General features: G+C 47.1%; 1 protein-coding gene across 2 annotated transcripts in view; it reads right to left on the bottom strand.

The window, feature by feature from the left end:
- Positions 1-25,918, bottom strand: part of CDH20 (cadherin 20) — a 204,588-nt gene that overhangs the window by 47,105 nt on the left and 131,565 nt on the right. The window contains exon 2 of one of the 2 annotated variants that reach the window (XM_043444235.1): positions 5,898-6,294. In XM_043444235.1, the coding sequence (XP_043300170.1) occupies positions 5,898-6,143 (246 nt within the window). In that variant the 5' untranslated portion in view covers positions 6,144-6,294. Of the gene's footprint in view, positions 1-5,897; positions 6,301-25,918 lie in introns of those variants that run through there. The other variant, XM_043444236.1, reaches the window with a different exon arrangement.

Below are 25,918 nucleotides of genomic sequence, written 5' to 3'. Positions count from 1 at the left end.
GATGTGCAGAGTCCCAGCCCCGTAGAGTATGGGAACGTGAATACGGAGCTGAGACACTAGCCTAGTAGCCAGCACAGTGATGTGAACTGAACATGAGGTTCTCCAGTCATAGAACGCACATTTGGTTGCAAAAATTGCAAAGAAGAGATATTAACAGCTTTTCTCTCAGTCACTCAGCAAGTTGGTACTGCAATAAAGATGTGCTTTATATGTATCCATGTTTAATTCAGCTCACACTGACAGCACCAGCTCTTCGGAGGAAGGTGTGGAGCTTCGGCAATGGAGTTGGTAGCACACAGTTACCCCCATCCTGGAAAAACAGCTTTGCTGTCCTAGACAGAATAAGACAGCTGGATACCCTGCTTAGCCTCACCTTGCTTTCGTCTATAAGATCTTGAGCCAGAGGAGTAGTGAGTGACGGGAAGTACATGAAGCTCAACACGGGGGGCGATGGCGCTCCTGTTTGCCATCTTTCACGGTGCCTCGTGTGGTTCCAGGAAGGCAGCGAGTGCACTTGTTAACCTCAGCACGACTCAGGACCCCGGATTCGTGCATAAGCACAAGCTCCCTGCATCCACTTCTTTGCATATGTCAACATAATCCCGGTTTGACTTGACACTGCCTTGTCCCTGGGAAGCCCAGTGTGGATTTTATAAGGCCATACCAATTACAGCTGATAATTGTTGCCATACTCCTTTCTGAAAAAAGCAAATACTCAGGCAGGCTCTCTAAACAGACATCTTCCAGAGCTCATGGTGACGAGCTGAAATGATCCCTGGGAGAGAGGGATGGGTTCTCTTTCAGAAGAAAGTGAGGGGGAGCAGTGCCTGGGTGAGTGAGTACACAACTCTTCCTGTGCAGGTAACAGACCCAATCCAGGGCGCAGACTTGCATTGAGAGCTGGTTGGTCAGGATGACTGTGGAGGCGCTGGGATGGCTTGTGTCCGCGGTGGGTGGATTAGGACGGGGTGAGCCCCAATCACGGGCTTCCCAGGGGCGCTAGTGGTAAAGAACCTGCCTGCCAATGCAGCTAGATGGAAGAGACATGCGTTTGATCCCCAGGTCGGGAAGATCCCCTGGAGGAGGGAGGGCATGGCTACCCACTCCGGTATTCTCGCCTGGAGAATCCCATGGCGAGGGGAGGCTGGAGGGCTCCGGCCCACGGGGTCGCACTGATCCTGAGCCCTGGAGCGTGCTGCTCAGCTGAGTGCTCCCACCTGCAGGGAACAGGTGTGGTTACATCTCTGGCCTCACTGATCATGAGCCCTGGGGTGTGCTGCCCGGCTGAGCGCTCCCGCCTTCAGGGAACAGGCGTGGTTACATCTCTGGCCTCACTGACACCACGGACTCTTCTGTGTGTGTCTCAGGGTGAGGTCTAACGTCATGGCCACATACAGGCCAAAGAAAGAGAAAGCCCATGGCTTCAGTGTCAGATTTCCTATTACCCTTCCGTGTAACTTTGGGCAAGGAACATAACCTCTCTGAACCTTCCCTTATTTAAATTATCCAGGAGAGGTGCCTTATACTCACTTCATGGCACTGCTGTGATGCCTGAATGACCTGCCTGACGCGCGCGGGGCTGATGCTCAGCACCGCGGTGCCCCGGGACAGCATCAGCTCCCCTCGACTGTCTGCATCTCCGCGTCTGCAGTTCTCTGCCAGGTGCTAGTGTCAGGGAAATGTAGGCCAGGCCAGGCGTGAGGTCTCGGTGTGTACCCTTGGGAGGAGGAGGGAGGGCTCGAAGTTGTACAAACACACAAAGCCATTACTGAATACAAAAGTGTTTTCCCAAACTTGTTTTAGCAGGAGCTATGTGTGTCTAGTTGGGAGAAATGTTTTACAAATACAAGTTGCTAGAAAACTTTGGAACTCTGAATGAATGGAAGATGTAGTCATGATGGAAAATGCTTTTAAGCTGGGACCCTGAGAAACGTGACCATGACCGAACGGAGAGGAGGGGACGGAGCATCCCGGGCGAGAGCAGCACGCACTCTCAGGGTGTGTTGTGTCCGGGATGGAAAGGAGACCCAGCCTGACGGACAGCAGGGTGAGGCTGCAGCTATCCCAGCGGGGCTTATCTTCCGGCAGTCCTTGCCCTGTGTGCCGAGAGCTCCGATGAGCACTGCGGAGCGACAGTGCTTCCTTAATCAGACAAGCGACGTGATGGGAAGGGCGCTTCAAGGAGATAAACGGCCCGAGTCCCGGGGGAAGGACAGGGACATCCTCCCTTACGGCGCCCACTCAGTTAACCTAATCATGAAGACCCGGAGGACCACAGTGAGCACAGAGCTGGAGAGGATGAGTGACTCAGAGAGAGTGGCAAGGTGATACTGACAGGACATGGGTGCATGAAGGAAGAAGAGAAGGAGAGGGAGAAGTCAAAGAAAATCCACAGGCTTTGAGGCTCAGAGATTTGTAGGCACATTAGGTATGCGTCACCGAGCTGCTTAATTCCCTTAATGAACTTGCTATCCTATTGCTGCTGCTACTATTACTACTCCTCATCCTCCTCCTACTACAGGGTAATGATCATTAAGATCTCACTCTGGACCAGGCACTCTTCTAGGGCACTTTACCTGTGCTAGCTTACTTAACCCTTATTACTCCACAAGGTACTCGTGTCTGTGTGACAGGTACCGTGTTAGGTTTTGTGGAGAAAATGGAGGCGATGTCCTTGTCCTCACAGAGCTTGTAGTCTGGTCTCAGTTCTCCCAGGTGGCTCAGTGGTAAAGAATCTGCCTGTCAGTGCAGAAGACACAAGAGAGGAAGGTTCGATCCCTGCGTCAGGAAGATCCCCTGGAGGAGCGCATGGCAACCCACTCCAGTATTCCTGTCTGAAAAATCCCGTGGACAGAGGAGCCTGGCGGGCTACAGGCTATGGGTCCGCAAAGAATTGGAGACGAGTGACTGCACACACACAGGACTCCAGACAATACACATGTAGACAAATGCATAACTTAGATGTCGTAGGGTGATCAGAACGCTGAAAACCTGGTGGTACTGAGAGTCCAACAGGGGTGCGCCTTGGAGGACGGCCAAGGCAAAGCCAGGTGTGAACGAGCCCTCGAGGACGAAGAGGAGCCTTCCCCGAGGGGAGCCAGGACGAGCGTGTCTTACGATGCGGGGAGGAAGGCAGGGCCGGCCAGCCTGGTAGCTGCCGGAGGCCGCGTCCCCAGGTCCCCGCGGAGAGAGGGCAGCGGTCAGAGCCCCGGCTGAGACGGTGGGACGGGCAGCGTGCCCGTCGTGGGGGTCGGCGGGGAGGGTGCCTGTGGTGAGGGCCGGTGGGCAGCGAGCCACGTGGCGGGGGCCGGCGGGGAGCGTGCCTGTGGTGAGGGCCGGTGGGCAGCGAGCCACGTGGCGGGGGCCGGCGGGGAGCGTGCCCGTGGCGGGGGCCGGCGGGGAGCGTGCCCGTGGCGGGGGCCGGCGGGGAGCGTGCCCGTGGTGAGGGCCGTGGGCAGCGAGCCACGTTGCAGGGGGGGGGGTGTGCCCGGGGGGGGCGGCGGGGGGGCCCGTCGGGGGGGCGGGGGGCAGCGCACGTGGGTGGGCGCGGCGGGGAGCGTGCCCGTGGTGAGGGCCGGTGGGAGCAGCGTGCCCGTGGCGGGGGCCGGCGGGGAGCGTGCCCGTGGTGAGGGCCGGTGGGCAGCGAGCCACGTTGCGGGGGTCGGCGGGGAGCGTGCCCGTGGTGAGGGCCGGCGGGGAGCGAGCCACGTTGCGGGGGCCGGCGGGGAGCGTGCCCGTGGCGGGGGCCGGTGGGCAGCGAGCCCATGGTGGGGTGGGGGCCGGCGGGGAGGCGGCGGGAGGAGCGGCCTCGCGAGAGGAGGGCGGGTCCGCGTGGCTCAGAGCGCAGCGGGGAGGCCCTGACGCCGTCCCCAGCGTGACGCGGCTGTGTCGGTTGTGTCCGTCTCTGCGGTCCCGTGGACTGTGCCCCTCGGGCTCCTCTGTCCGTGGGGTTCTCCAGGCCAGAACCCTGGAGTGGGTTGCCCTGCCCTCCTCCAGGCGCTCTTCCCGACCCGGGGATCGAACCTGGGTCTCCTGCATCGCAGCCAGAGTCTTACTCTCTGACTCACATTTCGAAAGATCGTGTGTGGAGAATGGCCCGGAAGGAAGTGCGGGCAGAAGGAAGGCGGCTGTTGGGAGGCCCGGTGTTTGCGCAGCTGAGAGGACGGTGGGCGCGGGGGTGGGAGGGCGGAGGGTTTATCTGGCTCCGGACTAAGGGCATCTGCAGGCGCAGAGGCCGCCTGACCAGAAGGGCCCAGGCTTAGGAACCGGGTGGTGGCAAGGGCGCCCCTGGGACGACCGAGGGCAGACTCGGTTCCGGAGGGAGATCGGGGGCGCTTCAGCGGATGGAGGCTGAGGAGTCCTAAATGCGGAGCGCGAGGGTTTTCAGTCTGAAGCTCGGACGAGTGGTCTGAGCCAGAGACGGAGGCTTTGAATTCCTTGGTTTAGGGGTTTAAGGCCACAGGGATGAGTTTAAAACCACCCCGCGGGGGTGAGTGTGACAGGGAAGAGGCCCCGGGCAGAGCTGACAGGACCCCGCAGGCTGGGCCAGCTGGACAGGGAGGACCGGCGAGGGGCTGAGAGGGCAGGAGTAAGAACCGGGCTGTGAACGCCGCGAAGCTGAGGCAAGAACCCCGAGTCAGGAAGGAGGGGCTGGGCAGCAGCGTCCAAGGCCCCCGTGGGGCGGCCCCGTAAACTGAACCGCCAGCTCTGGGGGTGGCGAGGTGCCGAGGAGCCCCGAAAACACGGCGTCCGTGCGGAGGGAGGGCGGAAGGCAGCTGCCTGGGCTCAGTGGTGGCTTAGCCACTAAGGTGTGTCCGGCTCTTTGTGTCCCGGTGGACTGTAGCCCGCCAGGCTCCTCTGTCCGTGGATTCTCCAGGCAAGAAGACTGGAGTGGCCTGCCATGCCCTTCTCCAGGGGATCTTCCCAACCCAGGGATCGAACCCAGGAAGATTCTTTACCGACTGAGCTACCAGGGAAGCCCCGCCTGGTTGAGAAGTGGGTGGAAGTTGAGGAAAGAGCTTATGTAGACAACTCTTGAGAAGTTGCAATTCTCTTATTATTCTTCAACATTTGGGGAAACAGAGGTTAACAGGACTTAGTGACCTGCCCAGAGTCACTCTGGAAGCAATTGGCAGAGCTGGGTTTTGCACCCACATGTGTTTGACTCTGCAATCTGCACTCTTAGCCTGTGTACTAAGCAAGTGTTTAAGTTATTTGAATGAATTATTCATTTTCTAATTAGTTCCTTGTTTCCCGTGTTCTCTCACTTAGTTGCTTTTGCAAAATGGCCTCTGATTAACATGCAAATAAAGTAAACACAGGAGAAAGCCCCGATTAAAAATGAAATGATGCTAGATGAATCAAGGCATTTCGAGTGTAAAGTTTATAAATATATTCATTGATCGTCTCCAGCTATCCTAAAGCACAAGCTAGGATCTTCTGAAATGAAGAATGTTTTATTCTTTTTTTTTTTTTTTCCCATTAAGTTTTGGCCTCAGGCAATACCTGTGGAAATGTTTTGGGGGAAAAAAAAAACACCCTAAGCTCCTCCCTTTGCATTTCTCAGTTTACTTCTTCCTTATCCTGTTATTCCTGAGGCTGCTGCTGCCTGTGTGAGGACTTGAACAGTTCTTGCAGGACCCAAGGCTTTTCCTCCAAAAACCCAATTCCTAGCCTTTCACACTCAGAACAGAGGCAAGGACAAGGAGAGAAGTCTTTCCTTTCTGACCAGTATCTGACAAAGCAAAAGCTAGATCTCAACTAGCTGTCAATTAACATACCTCTAGTTTAAAATTGTTCTCAAGCCTCAGACTATGCAAACTTTCATAGTTCATATTCCTATTCAGTTTCAATATCCGGTACTCAGATAATTTATTGTTCTCTTTGGCAGTTCTTACCTTGCCGACATACAAAGGGTCAGTTCCAGTGTATTCTTCCAGAACAAAAAACTGGTTCCAAACCCAACTCCTCTTTGTCCGTGGGTGTGACTGTGGCTTGTCTGACAGGAACACTTGTAGTTTGCCTGGTGGTGTTGGTGTGCCCGAGAGAACAGGGGTGGTAAGGTCCATCAATCCCCAGAAGTACAAGGACATGCCAAGTCCAAGCCAGCTCTTTGCATTGCTCATTCTACCAGAAGTCCGCATGGGATGGCCAGGTTTTCAGAAAGTAAAGTCCAGGATGACAAAAGCCACTGCTCTTCAGTATTTTCCAGATGAAAAAATAATGCAGTTTATTGAACACTTATGCTTCCCCAGTGAGGTCCTGATTCAAGTCAGTCTGCTTGAAGTCGACTTCCTGTCAAGTGAAGGAAAACACAGTTTGATGATGTCAAATTCTTTGCTGTGGGCTTATAGCAAGTTTTGAAGAAATGTCAGTAAATATTCGGCTTTTCTAGTCAACAAATGAAGGACTCATAACATGTTACTGCTTTAGAAGTGTTTAAGTAGTAAATAATATTTTGATAAAAAGAAGACAACTTATCTTGATATAATCAATCCCAAACCTTCAAAAATGGATTTCAGCAGAAATAAAACTAGTGAATAAATTTCTTCACATTGGTAACTAGAGGGGTATGCTGTATTATTGATTGGCTCTTTGAAATATTTATGATAAGACAACCTCCTACATTCTTAAAAATAGCATTCATTTCCAAAATTGACAACTAATAGTTAATATTTTCATTAGCCCCACTGCTTTTCTTGGTTCCTTAGAAAACCGAATCTAACCATCTTTTTTGCCACCCGCAATTATATTTTGCCTGCTCCACGTTATTGATAATATCAGGAGTCAGACTTCATTTATGAGCAGCCATGGGTCACTTCTGACTTTAATCGTTCTCTGAGCTCATGGTGGAATTTGAGTGTCACACACTACCGCTTCAGCTCTGAAGCACGGACAGGGGCTGCTAATGTGACCTTTCTAGGATCTGAAAAGTCAGTTAATCATTATATCATTCACAATAGACTTTAAAGTGCTATTAGTCACATGCTTCCCTGGGCACAGGAGAGAGTTCTAGCCAACATTATTTTCCCCCTGAGCTGAAAGACTCATTTAGGCAAAGGGATGTTGACTTCTACCCCGGGGACACCTTTTCATCAGTCAAACTTCTTTTGTTGCTATGAGGTCAGATTGGCTGGTGACCTCACTCCTGAGCTATGACCTCATCAACCTTTTCTTCCTTTACTTGGGCTGGATTTAATGAGCTGGCCTAGCACTCAAGCCATTCTGTCCGAACAGTTAGAATGTCCTCTGTGGGCTTAATATTTTCACTGTTAACGTGGAGAACTGCTGTCATCTTAGAACAAATGTGTTTATTTGGCCATTTCAGACTCATGCAACTAGGTAATGCCCCATTTCTGCAAGTGGTTTAGAATGCATGCACTGATGCTAACTCAGTTACCACCTTCTACCTGTCATCAGAACTCGTGTTCGCTTCCTCTCAAATACTATTGAACAAGAGAATTAAAAAGATATCTTATAATCATTCCATGCAATATGCCATTTCACCTCTGAAGAAGAAATCATTTCAATGAGAGGTGATAAAGGGGAATAAGCTGGGGGAGACTATAGAATCTCTATAACAGAATGGGAGGCTGTGCCTCTTATCGGTTCTAGCTCTAGAGGCAGATTGATTGTCAAGTGAAAGCAAGCTAGCTATGTCTTCTTTTGAGTGACATGTTTGTTAATGTTAAGAACAATGGTGTGCTAGAAGGGGGTCACCAAGTATTAGTTGTTCCTCTTCTCTTTAGACTGATCCACGGAAACCCAGCTCACTGATCCTTGTCTAAGGGGAGACCTTCTGGAAGAAGGAACCTTAACCCCAGAGATGAATTAATGAAAAAGATTGGTGAGAATTAGCTATGCTGTTTTAGGGAGCTAGAAGATGGACTAAAGAGCATTACCAAAAAAAAAAAAAAAAGAAAGAAAAAGGCAGTTGCTAGAATGAATCCTGGGATTGGTAGCCACAGTGGGAATATTCCATACCTTGTGAAACACAGACCTATCTGAAATTTCGCATATGTTTGCTAGACTAAGGGTCAGACAGTTTGACCCCTGGTTCTGCTTTCATTACCTCTGACTTGTTGACATCTATGAATTTTTATTCCTCTATTAAGCAGTGAATGCTATTAATATTTCTCCCACCTACTTCACAGGATGCCCATGAGGATTTTTTGGGACAATGTAGGTGACCATGTTCTGTAAATGACTAAGGTGTCAATTGACATTTGAACAGCCACACGAGGAAAAATTACTGAGTCATGTGTAGAAATGATGAAGCTGAGCCTGAAACATATCTCTTGGGCACTTTTTGGACCAAAACATATATCTGAAAGGGCTAACTATATATAAATATTATTATAAATTATATATATATATTATTTTATAGATCTCTGCATCTGTGATAAGTATTATTGGGGAGTAAATTCTGGCCCAGACCAATTCTGTAATAGCCAAGCTTTTTTTTTTTTCTTTTTGGTATGAGGAAACATTGAAGAACCATTTGAAAACTTTGTAGAGAAAATTTTCTTTTGGGGTCACACTTATCAAAGATAGAACTCAAAATGTATATTCTGTTTAATGCATTTCCTTTAACGTCTGTGTCTCATATGTGTACATTTTGCCTAAGCATTACTTTCAATGATTTTGATGACTTTCTCTAGCTACTTTAATCACGTTGCTTTTGGGCTCTAAGTGAGCAGATGCGTGTACATTGGGTGAGAGGGTGGGCCATACAAATGTTCCCTCTCCTGCTCCCACTGCTGAATTTTCTGAATGGAATGAGTTTTGAGGAAATTTTGAGAGGAATTTTAGGGAATTTTAAGTAGATTTTGAGGAATTTTAAGACTGTCCCTTCTATTCTCCCATCTCTAACAAACTAGATATGCATTCTTGCCAATTAAAACCTCCTATCTCTACCTATAAGCGTGATCTGAAGAGCTCAGGAGAAAAAGGAGGCGTTCTGTGGAATCTTTGTGATGAATATTTTGTAGGCTGTTCAGTTGCTTCTGCTTTCATCTCTCTTTCCTGCCCACTTTGGCCTCCTACACGCCAGCGCAAAGCCCTCACGTACTTCCGTTTCACGAGAAACGCACAGAAGTGGCTTCTGGATGTTTGGGGCCTGTGGAGCCCTTGGTGACCCTGTGAAAGGGCTGGTGGTCCACGTGCCCCTCTCGTGTCCCTAGTGATACACCTGGAATTCCAAAGCCCGCAGTGCCTGGGAACTCTTTTTGTGTTAAATAACTCGATGGCTGCAGCTGATTGGCAAGTACTTTCTTCCTGCTTTCTTGGGACAGAATGCATGAAAAATACTCCCTGCTTAACTTTTCTGAAAGCAAAATCTGGGTTATCCAATAGTTAAAGAAGAGTTATTCTTTTCATAGTTAGAGTTGTTTATACGAGTGAGGAGAAAATAGGTTCTGTCAGAAATACTAACCAGTCTGCAATTATTATAAATAAGATGGTTCTCATATTAACGTTTTTTTCCTCCAGGGTAAGAATAGCAATGATGTGTCTGATGGTAGGCTAATTGCTGTTGTTCTTATAAAGGAAGAGACTACTATATGTATATATAGGTCTGTTTTGAAAGACCATGTATGCTACATGAAGACAACATTAGTGGAAATTGACTTCTGTGTTAAATGAGTCCTTTAAAAGTTTTTTTTTCCCCTCCCATCCTGCCTGAAGAAAGTAAACAGCTTGGTAATGAACCCAGTAGGAAGAAATTAAAGTTGTACATAAAAGTGTGCTCTCAGTGAATTGTTTATTTTGTTACTTAAATTTGTTGTGATATTTAAAATGTAGGGGAAAGGAATGGTTACTGCTTTCTCCTTGAAATGAACTGGGCTTTTATGGTCTCCCTCTGATTTCTCTCTTCGTTATTCCAGTTTTCCTGAGCTTTTCGTGGTTAATGGAAATACTGCTCAGTAAAGCTCAAACGACATCTCTACGGGACCAGAAGAGTCAGGACAGGGGTGGGATTGTTTTAATTTTCTGTTCTGACCTCATGCTTTGTAGCGGTAAATGGAGGCTGTATTGCTGTGGTTTCCAACAGCTAAACTTCTTAAGCCATCACTTTTACTTATAATAAGAGCCTCTATAACGTACTTAAAAAGAAAGGCAGAACTTTGCGAGGATCCCGGACACTAGAGTGAAATATGACGGTGCACCGCGAGGAGTGTCAGCATGAAACCAGACCCGTCTCCGTGCAGAGTCACCTCACCTCCCAGTCACGAGTCTCTCCTGAGACATGTTTCACCGAGGAGTCAAACCCCTCAGTGTGGAGGACAGGTGGTCCCGGGTGCAAACTGGAGTGAAAAATTCATAGGAAGATGGTGTCTTTGAATATGTACAGTTCACAAACAATAAGGCTCCCATCGGAAAAGCCCACAAAGAAAAAATATTTTCAGCGCTTCTGTAAACGAGCTTTCAACATCCCTGGATCTGTGTGTGCATGTCTGTGCTACTGATGAAATGGAAATGGTGTATAGTGTAGGTTTGTATGCTGGAAGATGACATAGTTCCCTGACCTGAAGTCTTTTTCATTCCCTACAGATGTTCCATTTTACCTGGGCAGTCATTAAGTGAGTAGAAGCTCCAGTCTTCTTCTGTGACCGTCCACTCACCAGCCTCCCCAAAGCTACCTGTCTGTGGAGGTGACCGAGTCTCAGCGGAACAACAGAACCACAGAACCAGGAGAGGTGGTCCAGGTGTGGGGGTTTCCGGGTTTGGGCTTCGCTCTTGCTTCCAGGCCCTCCTCCACGCCTTACCTGCCTAATGAAGGCCCTCCTCCACTGCCCCCAGCTCCTCAGCTAGCATGTCTGAAATGGGATGTATCTTAAAGTCAGTACATAGGTTTAATGTGGTCCTAGTTCCTTTCCCATCTTTCAAAGAAGCTATTAATAAATTGATGGTGAATCTAGAATTGAAGAATTGTGCTTTTACCTTTTTATAAAATCAAACGGAATTCTTAATTTCCATGGAGAGTTCCTAGAAAAGGTAGTCATCACTTGCTTATTTATCTTCCTTTGACTTCCTGCTCCTCCAAGCCCCTCACAGACTGTGGAAACCTTGAGCTACAGGCTGAGGTCTTACAGCAGCCACTAAAGCTGTGATCAGCCCCAGAAATCTTCCTTTTCTCACCACTTGCTCTCTTTGGTCTCCTCTCCTTCCCACAACCAGATTAGTTTGGGAGAGGGAGCGCTGTTTTAAGATGTTCAAAAATGGAACTGTGGGGTTGCTGTGGCAGAGGGGGAGGCACAGGGTGGCTTAGTTGAAGGTTTTAGAAACAATATATGGTTTTATGTAAGACGAGGGGTGTGTGAGCGTGAGTGTGAGTGTGTGCATGTGTGTCTCCCCATGTGGGTGAGAGGAACAGAAGGAAAAAATGGTAGAAAGCTTGAATTATGTAATTAAGAGCTGGCTTTGAAAAACCTGATCAGTCCCATAACAAAACCTGTTTTGTATATCCTGTGTACAGGTTGCCCCTCCGGCTACGAATTTCCTAGCTTGGGCCGTGAATGAAGGTGTTTTCACTTTTAAACCCTCTCGCTGGAGTCCGTGCCCAGTTCTGTGTGTTTAATTCTCTTGTAAGCAGTTTCTCGAGTTGAGGGTGTCCTGACTTTCTTTCCACATCTTCTTAGAATGGCAAATAGATTCTTACTGAGCCTTTCACACATGCTGGCGTCTAGTGAATCTTTTAATCCTAAAGGAGTCAGGAAGTTTTTGACCTACTTTACCCTTCCTCTGGTTTTCACTTTTAATCAAGCTAATGAAGCTACAGTTCAGTCCATGGGCACTTTCTTTGACTGCAGTTAGACAAGAATGATCAGTTTTGATTTTTTCAAGGTCGTCTCACATGCTCACTAATTTCTAGCTTTATGTGCCATTTGTAATTGCATTTGTGCCTGTTCATTCAAGAAAAGCATGTGTTTTAAATGTAATTCTTTGGCTAAAGTTCCTCTTTCATAAGAAGTTACAGATAATCACAACTCAGGTTTTTTTTTATTAGCTTTGACTTCGTACAGAAGTTTAGGCAGGTAAGATAATTCTGATAAGTCTTCCCTGGACCATAAAGATTAATCCACAGGAGGAAGAGTTTAGGGGAAAAGGTAAGTCTGCTGTCTAAAATTGAGACAATTTATTAATTTGATAGATAGTGGAGCATCAGATGGGTTTAATCAAAGAATGGTTTGTAGGGACTTCTCTGGCCGTCCAGTGGTTGAGACTCCACACGTCCAGGGCGGGGCACTTGGGATGCCCTCCTCCAGGGGATCTTCCCAAGCCAGGGATGGAACCCAGGTCTCCCACATTGCAAGCGGATTCTTTCCCGTCTGGGCCACCAGGGAAGCCCATGAATACTGGAGCAGGTAGCCTATCCCTTCTTCAGGGGATCTTTCTGACCTGGAAATTGAACCTGCATTGCAGGCGGATTCTTTGCCGGCTGCAAGGGGAGCCCGTGCAATCTTGAGCAAGTGACTTCAACTTTTTCAGTCTCAGCTGGATGTCTAGAAACTGGAGATAATTATAGACTCTCATGGGGTGACTGTCAGAATTAAGGGAGAAAGTATGTATAGCTTGGTGTTAGGAAAAGCCTTGCACTTGAAAACTAGTAGGCACTTCCCCACTTCAAGACGTTTGCAGTTTAGTGGAGCAGCATGCGTGTGTGTGTGTGTGCGCTAAGTCGCTTTAGTCATGTCTGATTCTTTGAGACCCCATGGACCATAACCCCCAGGGCTCCTCTGTCCATGGGATTCTCCAGGCAAGAATACTGGAGTGGGTTGCCACTTCCTCCTCCAGGGGATCTTCCCCACCCAGGGATCGAACCTGCATCTCTTTTGTTTCCTGCCTCTTGGCAGGTGGGTTCTTTACCACTAGCACCACCTGGGATGCCCTTAGTGGGGCAGATACTACCATTACTTTGAGCAGTGGAAATAGTAGCAGAAGTAGGTCCAGGCCTGACGCCGTTCCTAGCAGTGGTGACGATAGGGTCCGAGCAGCAGTAGGAGTTATGGAGCAGTCTCAGCGGAAGCACTAGCATGGAGTGTTTACTCCACGTCAGGTGGTGTTGAGTAACATGCATTCTCTTCATTAGTTAATCTTTGCAAGAATTCCATGGAAAGGTATTCCTTTCCCATTCTGCAAAGAAACAGATGAAGAGTGGTGTGCTCCGGTTGCTCCTCCCGGCGATCATGGAAGCCAACTTGCACGTCTCTTGCCAACTCTTTGAAATCAACCATGGTGTGAACATTTCCACCACAGCCATTGGCAGATGCCACATAGCGAGTCATGGGGTGAGCTGCTTCAGCAGCACATGACTGACTGTAGCATAGTCTCTGTGATCAGGGCCCCAAGATGGGTAGAAACAAAGTGCTACACCAGGTTGGAGGGGCTTCCCAGGTGGCGCAGTGGTAAAGAATCTATCTGCTAATTCAGGAGACACAGGAGACACAGGTTCAATCCCTGGATGGGGAAGATCCCCTGGAGGAAGAAATGGCAAACCACTCTAGTGTTCTTGCCTGGGAAATCCCATGGACAGAGGAGCCTGGTGGGCTACAGTCCATGGGGTTGCAGAGTCGGACACAACTTAGCCACTGAGGACACATCACTGCACACCAGCTCAGAAGAGGGAGGAATGATTTCTAGTAGGGAGGAAACATTTAAGGTGGCATCTGAACCACACTTGCAGGACAGAAAGGAAGGAAGGCATCGAAGTGGAAGAAAGTGCAAGTGCAGAGATGTGGGTGCAGGATGCAAAGGACCTATCTGGGGGAGAAGAAGAAGTTAATTTGCTTGGAGAACGAGGTCTGTTCGGGAGGGCAGTGAGAGGTGAGGCAGGGCAGGTGGGCGAAACCCAGTAGCTCAGGAGCTTTGACTATTGCTCGACTGGAGTGCTTGGAATATATTTAATTGTCCATAGTGAGCAGTTAAGGGCTTTTAAGCATGCAAGCGTATACTTGTTGGGTGGGACGGGTGGGGGTCAGTGAGAGTCCAGGGAAAGCTGGCGAGGGGCCCTCGGCCAGGGGTCAGGGCGGAGCAGGTGGTGAGACCTCTTCAGTACTGGGGAGACAGAGTCTGCAACACTTGCAAGCAGACCCCACTCTTAAAGGGTATGAAAGAAGGTGCGTGCTTGGGTTAGGGCAGGAAGTTGAGAGGAGGCGCTAGTTAGAGGCAAGGTAATAAATTTGATTTTAGACTTAAGGATAAAAAATTCATTCTTTGATGCCTGATTATTTAAAGAGGCAAGAACCTTCCTTCTCTTTTAGTCCAAAACTTCAAAGCAGCTTTGGGCATAAAGAATGTGAACTCCCTCCTCTCCCTTGGAGCAATTCTCAGCAACTCCGGACGCGCACACTGAATCCAGGCTGTTGAGTGACTTCCTGTGGCTGCCTTGAACTCCACCTTAGCCGGGGACGGTGTTGACCCGTCAGTCCCCACATAGTGTTCTTTTCACACAATACTGACTCTCACATTGGGGTTGTGGGTGTTTTATCTTTCATAGTTCTAATGTGTAAAGAATGAACACAAAGAGACAACTGGATAATCTGTTCAAGGAAAAGAAATCCCCCTGGAAAACAAAACAAAGCAAAAATCTCGTTGATATTTATTATCTATTCTGTTAAAGGAAAAGAGAAACTTGTCTCCTACTGCATGGTTTCAAAGTACTTTCCTCTCTTTGAAAGAGTGAGTGATGCGTGGTGGGGCTTGGGACGCCTTGGTGAGACTTCCTCCAGCTCTGCTTTTCGATGTGTGACACACGGGGTGTCTCCTTAGCCTTTCTGAGTCTCAGATATGAGGATAATAATCGTCTTCAAAGGATCATCGTGCCTAATACTGCAGATTAAGTCCTGTTTTTATTTATTTATTTTACTTTCTATTTCCCTTTTTGTCTTTTCCTCAAAGCACCTCGTGCATTTCCGTTCTTGGCTTTTGGTCATTCAGTGTTGTAATGGCTTACTTGTCTCTGTCCCCATTCTGTAAGCTCCTTGAAGGTACCGATAGGATCTTTTACTCATGTATCCTTGATTCCTACGGTAGCATTTGGTAAATGCTAGGTGCTTAATAAATATTAACTGGGTGGCTAGTGTATTTTTAAGCTATAAGAAGTACTTAACAGCTTGATATTATTATTCTAGGCTTTCAGACTTTTATTTTGAGTTAACATTTTTCCATACTGATTTTAGTATCTATTTTTGAGTGAATATGTTAGTTGCTCAGTCATGTCCAATTCTTTGCAACCCCATATAGACTGAGGCCCGCCAGGCTCCTCTGTCCATGGCATTTACCAGGCAAGAACACTGGAGTGGGTTGCCATTCCCTTCTCCATCTATTCTTACCAGCAAGGTATTAAGTGGTGTGTAAATAGTATAAAGGCAACAAAAATCAAGGAAACGGGTACCGAATGTAACAAACCTTTACCTGTCAGAAGCACTCTAGACTTAGGCATCACTTGTTGTAATCTAAAGAATCTTTTTTTGAGATACTTGGAAACCTTACAAGGCAATTGGGATTTGAAACATTACATGGCCTAAAATAGATTTCCAACAGTAGATGATTTTAAAAATTATGATATACCTATGCAAAGGGATGCTATGTAACTCTGCCTTTGAAAGAAGATCAATTGGTTTAAAAGCTGTCCTGAAAAATACCATTTGTTAGCAACTTGTTAAGACATGTTGCCATACAACCTTCAATTGAAGAAACAAAATTTAGCCACTTCAGTTTTATCAGAAAGCAAGAACTATACTCTAGAAATATCTCAAATGAACTGATACAGTTAAGTCGTTACATTAGAACTGGCTGATCCTAGGCTGATGTTATCCCTTATCCATAGATCTCAATGACCTTTTGAGAAGGTAGTTGTAGAAAGTATTGTCTTTAAGCCTAAGATTCAATGTTCTCTTGTCCACTTTGATACCACTTGTATCTTGGATTGCCGCAGCAGACCAGGCCTAGCCATCCACACATGATGTGAGTGGTTCTCTGATCTGTAGGCTGCAGCAGCAACCTGGTTCTAATTACATCATAGTGATACCATTGTGGGGCAGAGACTAGCTAACTGTTCTCACTTCTCTGGGCTATCTTTAGTCCCCGATTGTCCTCTAGCTCAGTAACTGGCACCCCCTTTCAAGCAAGAGTGTGAGGTGGTCCTCATTTGGACTCTAAACAGGAGTCCCTCTGCACCCCGGAAGCCTGGCCCCACTAGCCCTCTGCTAGAATTGCTGAGTTTATATTAAAGCTAAGTTTGTGTGCTTTTCTGGAGGAGTTGTACCATGTTAACAGGTGATGTATAAAAAAAGAAATTCCCAAATGACACAAAGCAAAGTGGCCTAAAACTAGGTCTCGCGAGCAGAGTGGGATCCTCGGGAAGTGACCTGATGACTCTCAGGAGTGAGAGCTGCTCTGAATCCAGGGTCTTCTCAGTCCTTCCAGGCTCATCAGAACCTGGTGTAGTTTTGGCATCAAGGGCACCAGCAAGGCTCAGGCCTGGATCGAGAGGCACAAACATCTCACGGAATGAGGCAAAGGGGATGGGATCCTCAGGTCTTCCATCATTAGACCTTGTACTGAGTTATTTTGGTGCTAATTCCTGATTTCTGGCTAGCTATTGCTATGAAACAAATCACCTCAAAATGTAGTGGCTTAAAACAGCATTTCATTAGTTCTTGTGGTTTCCGTGGTGAGGAATTTGGGTGTGTGGGCCGGGAGGTTCTGGTGGGGTTTCTCAGGCCTCTGCAGCACATGGGGCTGGACTGGGCTCATGGGGCTTCTGGTGCCACGTGGCTTCACCTAGTAGTTCATGTGCCATTTCCACCTGGACTAAGGCGGGCTTCCTCACAGCGTGGTGGCTCGTGAGGGCCGCTGACTGCGGGCACGGTCAGGGCTCCCGTGTGGATGCTGCTGCTCCTGTTCTCCAAGCAGAAGCCGCATCGCCTCTTAGGATCCAGCCTCAGAATCCTCTCAGCATCACTTCTGTTGGTTACACGCCACTAGCAAGTCCACACACACAAGGGAAGGGGAGTCGATGCCACCTCAAACCAGGGGGGCTGCAAACCTCCGGCTGAGCCTGGACAGGAGATGTCGCTGTGGCCATTTTTAGGATGTGCAGGCTGCCACACCTGTATTGTGAATCAAGCCGTTCAGGGCCATTGAGTTCAATGTGGAGGAACGTTGGTAATCTCAAATAGCAGAGGTTAAGTTTTCGTATTTAAAAGGGATTGATGCAGTAGGGGTGGGGTGATAGTTATTCTTTGGTTTAAAAAACTTACATAGAACAGATCCTGTCCAAACGACCTAGTCTGCATTTAGGAATGGAATAGGCTGTGCGGAGATGGGTGCCCATAAAGAGGGAGCTCTATGTGAGCTGAACGCGTGGAACGTTGATTATGCCTTCCTCAGGCGTGACCGATGAGAAGGTATGGTTCTGACTGTTCAGTGCTGACTGGAGAATTGTCATCAGTGGATCATTCTGAACTTTAGTGCAATGACAAGTACTATTACACAGGAGCAAGTTCTGCATCAAGTGTTTAATATTCATTCATAATTTTAAGGATATCTAAAGTCATGGTCACTAAGCACTGAGATTTTACCAAAGCAGAAACCAGTGAAAATGATGGTGATAAAGCTTGTGGCTTAGCTCTCGACACATGGCTCTTTGGAGAGGTATTAGGATATAAACAGAGCGGTGATGAACATGATAAAATCTAGTAACAACTCAAAATGAGAAGTCATTAACAAATGTAAGATTGATGAGTCATGGTGGATATCACTGCCTCCCAGTCTGACTCCTAACTTTTTTCTCTGTTGGGTCTCTTGCTCTATTTCTCTTTTTTCTAGCCTGGAGAATGATTGGCACTTTTAGCTATCCAAGTAAAATCCAGAAGTCAGATTCCTTCCGTTCCCCTGTATCTGGCTTCTTAGACCGTCAGATTCTACCGTTTCTGCTCTCTAAGCCCTTCTCAAACCCTGTCCTTCCTCTCCAGGCCTGCTGCCCTTGTCACAGTTCTCACACTCGAAACTTCATGTCTTCACCACCGCAGCAGCTGCATAGCTGGTGTCCCTGTTCTAAGCTACTCTCTAATCAGCCAAAGGGATCGTATCAGGGCACACACCTGCTAAAAGGCCTCTAACAGCTTCTCATTTCTTAGCTGATACAATCTGAACTCCTTGACAAGGCACTTAAAGGACCTACATGACCGGACGCCTACCCACCATTCTAGACTCATCTCCTGCCCCTGCCCTCTCGCTTTCTTGTCCATCAGAATAAACTACAGACTCTACATCTCCACACCCTCATGCTTTTGCTCAGACGTGAGTGCCTTTCCCAGGCCCGTCTTTGCTTAGCAGCCTCCCTCCCGGGAGCTCTGATTAATCATCAAGCCTGCCGTCTCTGCCCCCCTGCTGCTCTGTCCATCCCACCAGCACAGCCCCATGGTCTGCCTGCCCCCACCCCTGCGAATTCTCTGAGGTCAGTGACTGTCACCTCTGAATCTTCAGAATTAGCACAGTGTTGGCATCAAACAGGAATAAAATAGAATGTGGAATAGAACTCAAATAAAAAGTGGACATCAATTCAGCAATGTGACATCATTCAGAAAGCATCTTGGCACCTGGAGGGCGATGTTCAAAGTAGGATTAAGGGTAGGATTCCAAGGAGCCTCCAGGTGGGACTGCGATTCTCACCAGAGCTTTGCCAGTTTCTGAGAGGACTGAGGAGTGAGGTGGGAGCTTGGAGCAGATACAGAGGAGTCATCAAGGCCTTAAAGATGACACCTGCAGTGTCCAAGGAAAGAAATCTCTAAGGCTGGAGGAGGAAAGCCACGGTTCAGCTCAATAACGACATCCAGATTTTAAAAATTCATCATTACTGAAGATGGACATGTCCTAGGAATCTGGAGTGGGGAACATGGCCTTAGTAGCCAAAGAGATTTAAACAAAAATGGGTCTTCTGGCAGTGAAGTTTATAAACTGGGACAGCATTTATGGAGATTATGGAACCTGCCTTTTTTGGGGGGCAGTGGGGAGAAGATGGGGCACAAGACTGCAGGCAAGGAGTTTCCCACAGACTGAACTTTGGGTCTGCCGAAAGCTGGGGGTGGAATCCAAGGGCCAGAAAGTCTTTTACAAATCATTTACATTGGTGATATTTTCAAATGCTGACTTTACATCATATTAAGAGCGTTTAACTCATTTTTGCCTAGGAGAAGTGTTGACCTTAAAAGCATCCTGGCGGCACAGTGGTCAGGAACCCACCTGCCAATGTAGGAGACTTGAGTTCTAACCCTGGGTCGGGAAGATCCCTTGGAGGAGGAAATGGCAACCCACTCCAGTATTCTTGCCTGGAGAATCCTATGGACAGAGGAGCCTGGCGGACTACAGCCCATGGAGTCACAAAGAGTCAGACACAGCTGTGACTGACCACACACACATACGCACACACAGAGGAAAAGAATTAGTGGTCCATCTCTAGAGAGCAGTCAGTTGGGGATGATGCTTGATTCTAGCTGTTTCTATTTTGACTTGCTGTACAATATCAGTAAAGAAAGGAATTTTAAAAAATGACCTGCCGATTAATCTCAGGTAACATTTGTGGCGAGATAGGATTGTTAGCTCTTCTGTCTGGAAAAACCATATGCCTCCCGTGTTTTTATGCTGACATTTCCCCCTTTCGGATATTTAAATACCATATAGGGGTGTCACAAAGATGTTCTAGTGGAAACTGCATTAGCAGTTAAAATCTCTGTATATTCTTTTTTATGTTGGTAAAGGGTTTGGATTTCTTTGGAATGGAAAATGCTCTTATGTATCTCTTTGCAAAATTTAATTTATTTTTTCTTTCTCCTGTAACCCCTTTCATCTTTTCTATATAGTAAAGAGTCTTTAAAAGAAACCCATATAAACCCTACAAGCTTTTGTTCTTATACTGTGAGGCTAAGAATAGTTTAACAGGAAACAATCCACATACTTTCATCCATGTTAAGGAAAGAGATTTTGCAAATGTCTTTCTTCAAAGTACTAAAAGTAAATGAAGGCTAAAGAAAGAGACTAACACGAAAGCCTTATTAATGGGAAACGCATTCTGATAAATCAAGCTGATTCCCATCTTAATAGTCAATTTAAATAATGGAATTGGTTAATAGCATCAAATTAGGATTAAAGAAAGGGATAAAATCTATTTCCACAAGTTGTTTCAAAACAAGACATTCACTGGCTGATGCCATATTATATGAGTCTGATTATACTGTACATAATAAAGCATGCCCTGCAATAAAATCCTGCTGGGAGATGTGTTTAATCAGATGCCTTTGATATTATTTGAGTGAAAGCTAGTTTGGATTCAAAAGACTCAAAGAGAAAAGTCTTTAGCTCCTGTAGTCAGTCTTAATCCACTGTGGACACTTGTGCTCCACACACACCCCATCCCAGCCTATGCCCAAACATAAGCATGAGCTAAGTGGCTGTGGTTTCAGATTTGTCTTTTCAGAAGTCATGAACAGAAATTGGTTTTGCTTAATTACCATGTTCCACACTTACTGTTCATTTCTAAGCTTATCAGCAATCAAGTCAAAGTAAAGATTTTCTGTTGTCAGGAATTTTAATGGACACAAGTGACTACACTTAATAGCTCCCCAATAATAATTTTAAATTACTGTCTTAGCCAGCTTTGAGCTTTGTTTGGCTCCCACAGCAACTAAACTGACACACTCATTTCCCAAGACAATCCTTCTATGCCACTGATCAATTTTAAACCAAATCTCTTGAAGACATGTCAGAAGTAAGAGAGCACATGAGAAGTTTTATAACTTCCTTCTCCCCTTCTTCCACGGAGTGTACTAGTTTTGCGTTTTTCTGAGCTTGCCCCTTTGGTGGTGGAGTTTGCTTCCTGCTGCCAGCCCCACTGTGTGTCGGAGCGATTTGAAAGTGGTCCTCCCTCTGCCAGTTTGAAGTCGGTCTCTAAATGATCATCAGCTCTGAAGGAGGCCGTTGGAGGTGGGGGATTTGGTCCAGTCACTTTGAGGGGAGAAGGCTACCCAGAGCTAGGGTTTTTCATCCCCCTCTACCCCCCCCCCCACCCCGCCAGTGCCACGGGTGCTTCTCTGGGGGGAGATGAGACCAGCCAGCCACCAAACTGCTGATGCAACCCAAAGCTACTTGGGAAGGGAGTGAGAACAAAAGGCATCACTTGTGTGAGGTGATTAGCGGCAAATGATGGATGGGGGTGGGAGGGAGCCCCGCGGACACAAGGCTGCGGGGCTGGCGGTCGCCCTTGTCTAGATGGGGAAGCACAAAGAAGGCTCTCCCTGAGCATGCGAGGCCCTGGGGGATTTCTTAACAGAAGCAAACGGCACAAGACCATTAGCAGCCTTGGGCAGTAAGAGCTGAAGTTCTTTAGACATATTGGCCTAGCAGGCAGCTGAAAATATCTGGTGGCAAATACCTACCAACTACTTAGGCATTTCAGAAACAGAAGATAATGGGAAGGCTAACAAATTGCACGTCTTTCCCACTTACCATTGCTTAGCGTTTCCAGTAAGTAAATGCAGTATCTCCTCTGAGCTGCTCTCTCAAATGATTGTTAATTAAATAATACTCCCTAAGAAATCTGTCATTACCGGCAGCCAGGGATGGGCTTGTGGAGTTTGCCTGAGGCTGTTAATGCTCCAACAAACGGGCTCTTAATTGCCATAAGAGGTAATTTCACTGGGGACTGTAGTTCACTTTTCCAGCACTTTCATGGTGCATTTTATATCTTAAACTTTTCCTTTGTGTTTCTGTGTCTGGAGTTGCAAAAGGCCAGAGGGATCATTCTCTAATGATTCGTCCATCGAATTAACCATTCTCTGTAATGGAAGAAGTGCCCATTGTTATTGAATCTGTAATTTTTTCCCCCCTATTTTCCATCATGACTAAAGAGAAGCAACTAATAACAGATTTTAAAATTAACTTAGTTTCCCCCTGTTCATTACTTATTCTTTGAAATGAGGGACGTGCTGGAGAAATGATTTCTGGTCTGTCATGCGTGTAGCTCTGACTTGACTGCTTGTCAACTGTTTTCCTAGTAGACAGGAGTGTTGGACAGTAGAACAACTATCATTAAATCCAGTTGAAAAGGGGAAAGATGAGGACAGTTGGCCCCGGAGAAGAACATGTGCCATGGCCCAGAATTTAAAGTGACCTTATCTTCAAACATTTTCCTTCTATGCATGAGCAGAGAATAAGGACAAATATTAAGAAAAAGTGACTTCTTTCAGTGTTGTAAAAGCCTCCATATGCCATTTCAAGAAAAAGTTCTATTCAATCTTTTCTTAAATGACTTCTTTTTCATCATAGTGTAATGTATTTTTTTCACCTTTTGACTTGTACTTGGGTTTTTTTTTTAATAAACTTACACACTTGTTTCAGAAAAATTACACTTTAGACTGCATCTTGTTGGTATTTCATCTGAACAGTTTCATTTGGTTGAATTAAAGTGCAGCTGCACCTTAGTGAAGGGAAAAGAGAAAGAGAGAGAGAAGGGAAGAGAGGAAGTAGAAGACAGATGAGAGAAGCTCATATAATCCAACCTCCAAGCATAATTTCCTTCAGCTCCACATTTCAGTATCATTATAGTAACCTTTATCTGTAGTAAAAGCATCATTTGGCTGGATAGCAGTGAAATATATGTATCTACATTATATCAGTGATTTACTGTCCTGCAGTCAAAATAGTTTCCTTTCTTCCCTCTTAACCAAGTTCACGTTTTGTTGTCTGGTGTCACTTGATAATCTTTCATTCTCTCTTTAAAAAAAAAAATCGGGTTCTTCTCTCTCTTTTTCCCATTAAGATGCGAATGGGCAGGATCTCAGCCAATATGTCTCTACATGGCTGAATACACTCAGAGAAAAGCAGGGTCTCCTTTGTCTGGACCCTGGATGGCTGAGTGTCATTCCGCGCCGATGGGCAGGGCCTCCCTTGGAGTAGGAACTTTGTGATGATTGCCAGAACAAATTGAACCCAGGCTTATTGGGTCTTTTCCTTTTTCAGTTGGGAAATGGAGGGAACGGGAGAACAAGGCCATTTTGACCAATGACAACACAGCGTAGAAATAGATTAGATACAGCCAGTGCCCAGTGGTGGGCAGACCACAGTCACGGGGTGTCCTTGTACAGGATGAGAAGGTGCCATCCCAATCACCTGCCAATCCCAAAGGAACTCAGCCCTGGGTATTCGTTGGAAGGACTGATGCTGAAGCTGAAGCTCCAATACTTTGGCCACCTGATGTGAAGAGCTGACTCATTGGAAAAGACCCTGATGCTAGGAAAGATTGAAGGAAGGCAGGAGGAGAAGGGGACAACAGAGGATGAGATGGTTGGATGGCATCACTGACTCAATGGACATGAGTTTGAGGAAGCTCTGGGAGTTGGTGATGGACAGGGAGGCCTGGTGTGCTGCGGTCCATGGGGTTGCAGAGAGTTGGACGTGACTTAGTGACTGAACGACACCCCCGCCATCTCTAGGCTACTGAGCCTTATTCCCTCCACCTGCTGGGGTCCAGTGTACACTGCCTGCATGTCCAGCAGCTGGCACGGGGGTTAGTGGAACTGATGCACAAGCAGCCAGTAGTGGGGAGACCACAGAGACATGGCTCGTCGGCACTGGTGTTCTATTTACACCTGGTGTCGACCAGCAGAAGCAACATTCAGGTTGTTTTCACCAGCCGACAGTGGGAAGCAAATGGTCTTTGAGAGGAAAGCTGAATACAAGGGAAAGAAACCCATTTAGAAATCAATTATATTTTTGCCTGCATGCTTGTTTTTGACCAGAATCTCGATGAGTGATTTGACACCTTCCATATATTACATTGACAGTGCTTCTAGACCCTTCTCTGTGTCTGTGTGACCATGGGTTTTATTCAGTTGTTAGTTCCACATGCATGATGGTAGCTGGAAGCTGTAATCGACACATGTAAAGGCAAATTGATGCAAAGGTAGAGGTGAGTTTCTCATTTTTTACGTATGTTCACACTCCACAGGTTAATTCTAAATCTCCACAAATGCCACAGGCTCACTTCCAGAAACCCTCCCCTCATAATGAGAGACTGCTGGGTGACACTTGCAGCCGTGGCCGTGTGCCGTGCTGTCAGCGCGGCGTGATTGAGAGGCGGGCCTCGGCAACTGCGCATCTGGCCTGGTGTGTCGTCAGAACTGCTGGAGCAGGCAGACCACCTGGCCGTGTGACAGCCCAGCCTATATTTTTAAAATAATATTATTTAAATTCAACATTTGAAACTGTGTGTGTGTGTGTGTGTGTGTGTGTGTGTGCGTCCTCATTCAATAGGGGTTAAGCTTAGCTCAGCCGTTCCCAAGGCAGTTGGAGGTCGATGAGATAGGGTGCTATGGCCAACTGAACACCCTTCCATCTGCCCTTTGCTTTGCTGGGAAATAACCAGCCAGACCAACGGCTTTTGCTTTGTTTGGCTTTTCTTTTTTTTTTTCCCTCATCTGAAGCAGAGGCTGACATGAAACAAACATGGCATTTCCTTTTGAAAATTGGATTCTGAAATTGGCTTCGTCTTTTCAGAAGCACAGCACTACTGCGGTTCTTTTCCAGTTTTGTGAATGTCATAAACAGTTTGCATATAAAGCTCCAAATCTGGAGGCAGTTGCCACATTAGTTTTTTGCAGTTTGTCAGCGGGGAGGTGTTTGGGTGTTGGTGGACATGAAGGGATATGTTATAGTGGGAGGGATGGAAATGGTTTCTCTGAACAGAAAGGGATGAAGAGAATGGGGGAACAGATTCATAATCAAGGGCACGTTTGTCTCTCGTTAGCGGTTTTAAAGGAGACACAGCAAACTATGGAGTCATGCAAATAGAGCTTCTTGAAGAACATTAGCATCACCCACGAGCTATAGTTTACAATCAGTGGCCACAAGGGCCCCCATAGGTCGCGGCCTGAGGCCAGCTGAGTGCAGCTGCAGCGACGCTGACGGTAAGGCGAGTCCCCGGACACGACGTGTGGGGGCAGATGACACCACATTGTGGACGCCAGTTGTGCAGAAGTGGCCTGAAATCGGGAGACTTCTAATGGAGCAGGCAGGGGGAAAACAAAGACTCTAGAGGAATGCAGTCCTCATTATAGTGCTCCTCACAGAGACTAAATATGCTTGTGCTTGAAAGGAGGGGTAAGGGAAAGACCATTCTTAGAAGAGAGCTACCAGCATCCTTTCGCACGGTGCCCTCCCTCTCCTCAGACAGACTCACAGACCTGCACGTGGAGATGGAGAGCTTTCCCTCACCATCGCATCGTCAGCATATCTCGATGCCTTGAGTCTTTAGGGGATTTGGGAAGAAGAGCTGTTTTAGGGTGAGATAAGGATTTGAGAATCCTGGCTGCCAAGATTGTCATTTCCTTTCTCCACCCATGCAGTGAGGAGATGAGCTGTGCAATTGTAACTTGACTTGACCTTGAACTTGTGATGGACTCATGGCTGTTCTCAAAGACACAGTTGAGGCACATTGAGTCAACAATGGGAGTGTCACCAAGGAGGCCCTGTGTGTCTGCAGAATCGAAGGAAACAACTTGACCTGCCGTGTAGTTGGACTGCCTGGGTCCTAAACCTAGCTCCACTGTTTATAGCTTTACACTTAACTTCTTTGTGCTTCCCTCTTACATCTGGGAAATGGAGCTGATGGTAGCCTGTTCGTACACTTACTATAGAGTCAGTGTATGTGGAGTGTTGGGAACCGGGAACCTCAGCCCACTGTTGGTGCTCCATAAATACTAACCACTAGCACAGGGGAGGGGCTTCCCTGGTGGCTCAGACGGTGAAGAACCTGCCTGCAATGCAGGAGACCCAAGTTTGATCCCTTGGCCAGGAAGATCCCCTGGAGAAGGGAATGGCTACCCACTCCAGTATTCTGGCCTGGAGAATCCCATGGACA

The sequence above is a fragment of the Cervus canadensis genome, chromosome 23 (genome assembly GCF_019320065.1).
Source record: "Cervus canadensis isolate Bull #8, Minnesota chromosome 23, ASM1932006v1, whole genome shotgun sequence".
NCBI lineage: Eukaryota > Metazoa > Chordata > Mammalia > Artiodactyla > Cervidae > Cervus > Cervus canadensis.
Note: the sequence above shows the minus strand (reverse complement) of the source record. Positions and strands in the feature narration are given on the sequence as shown.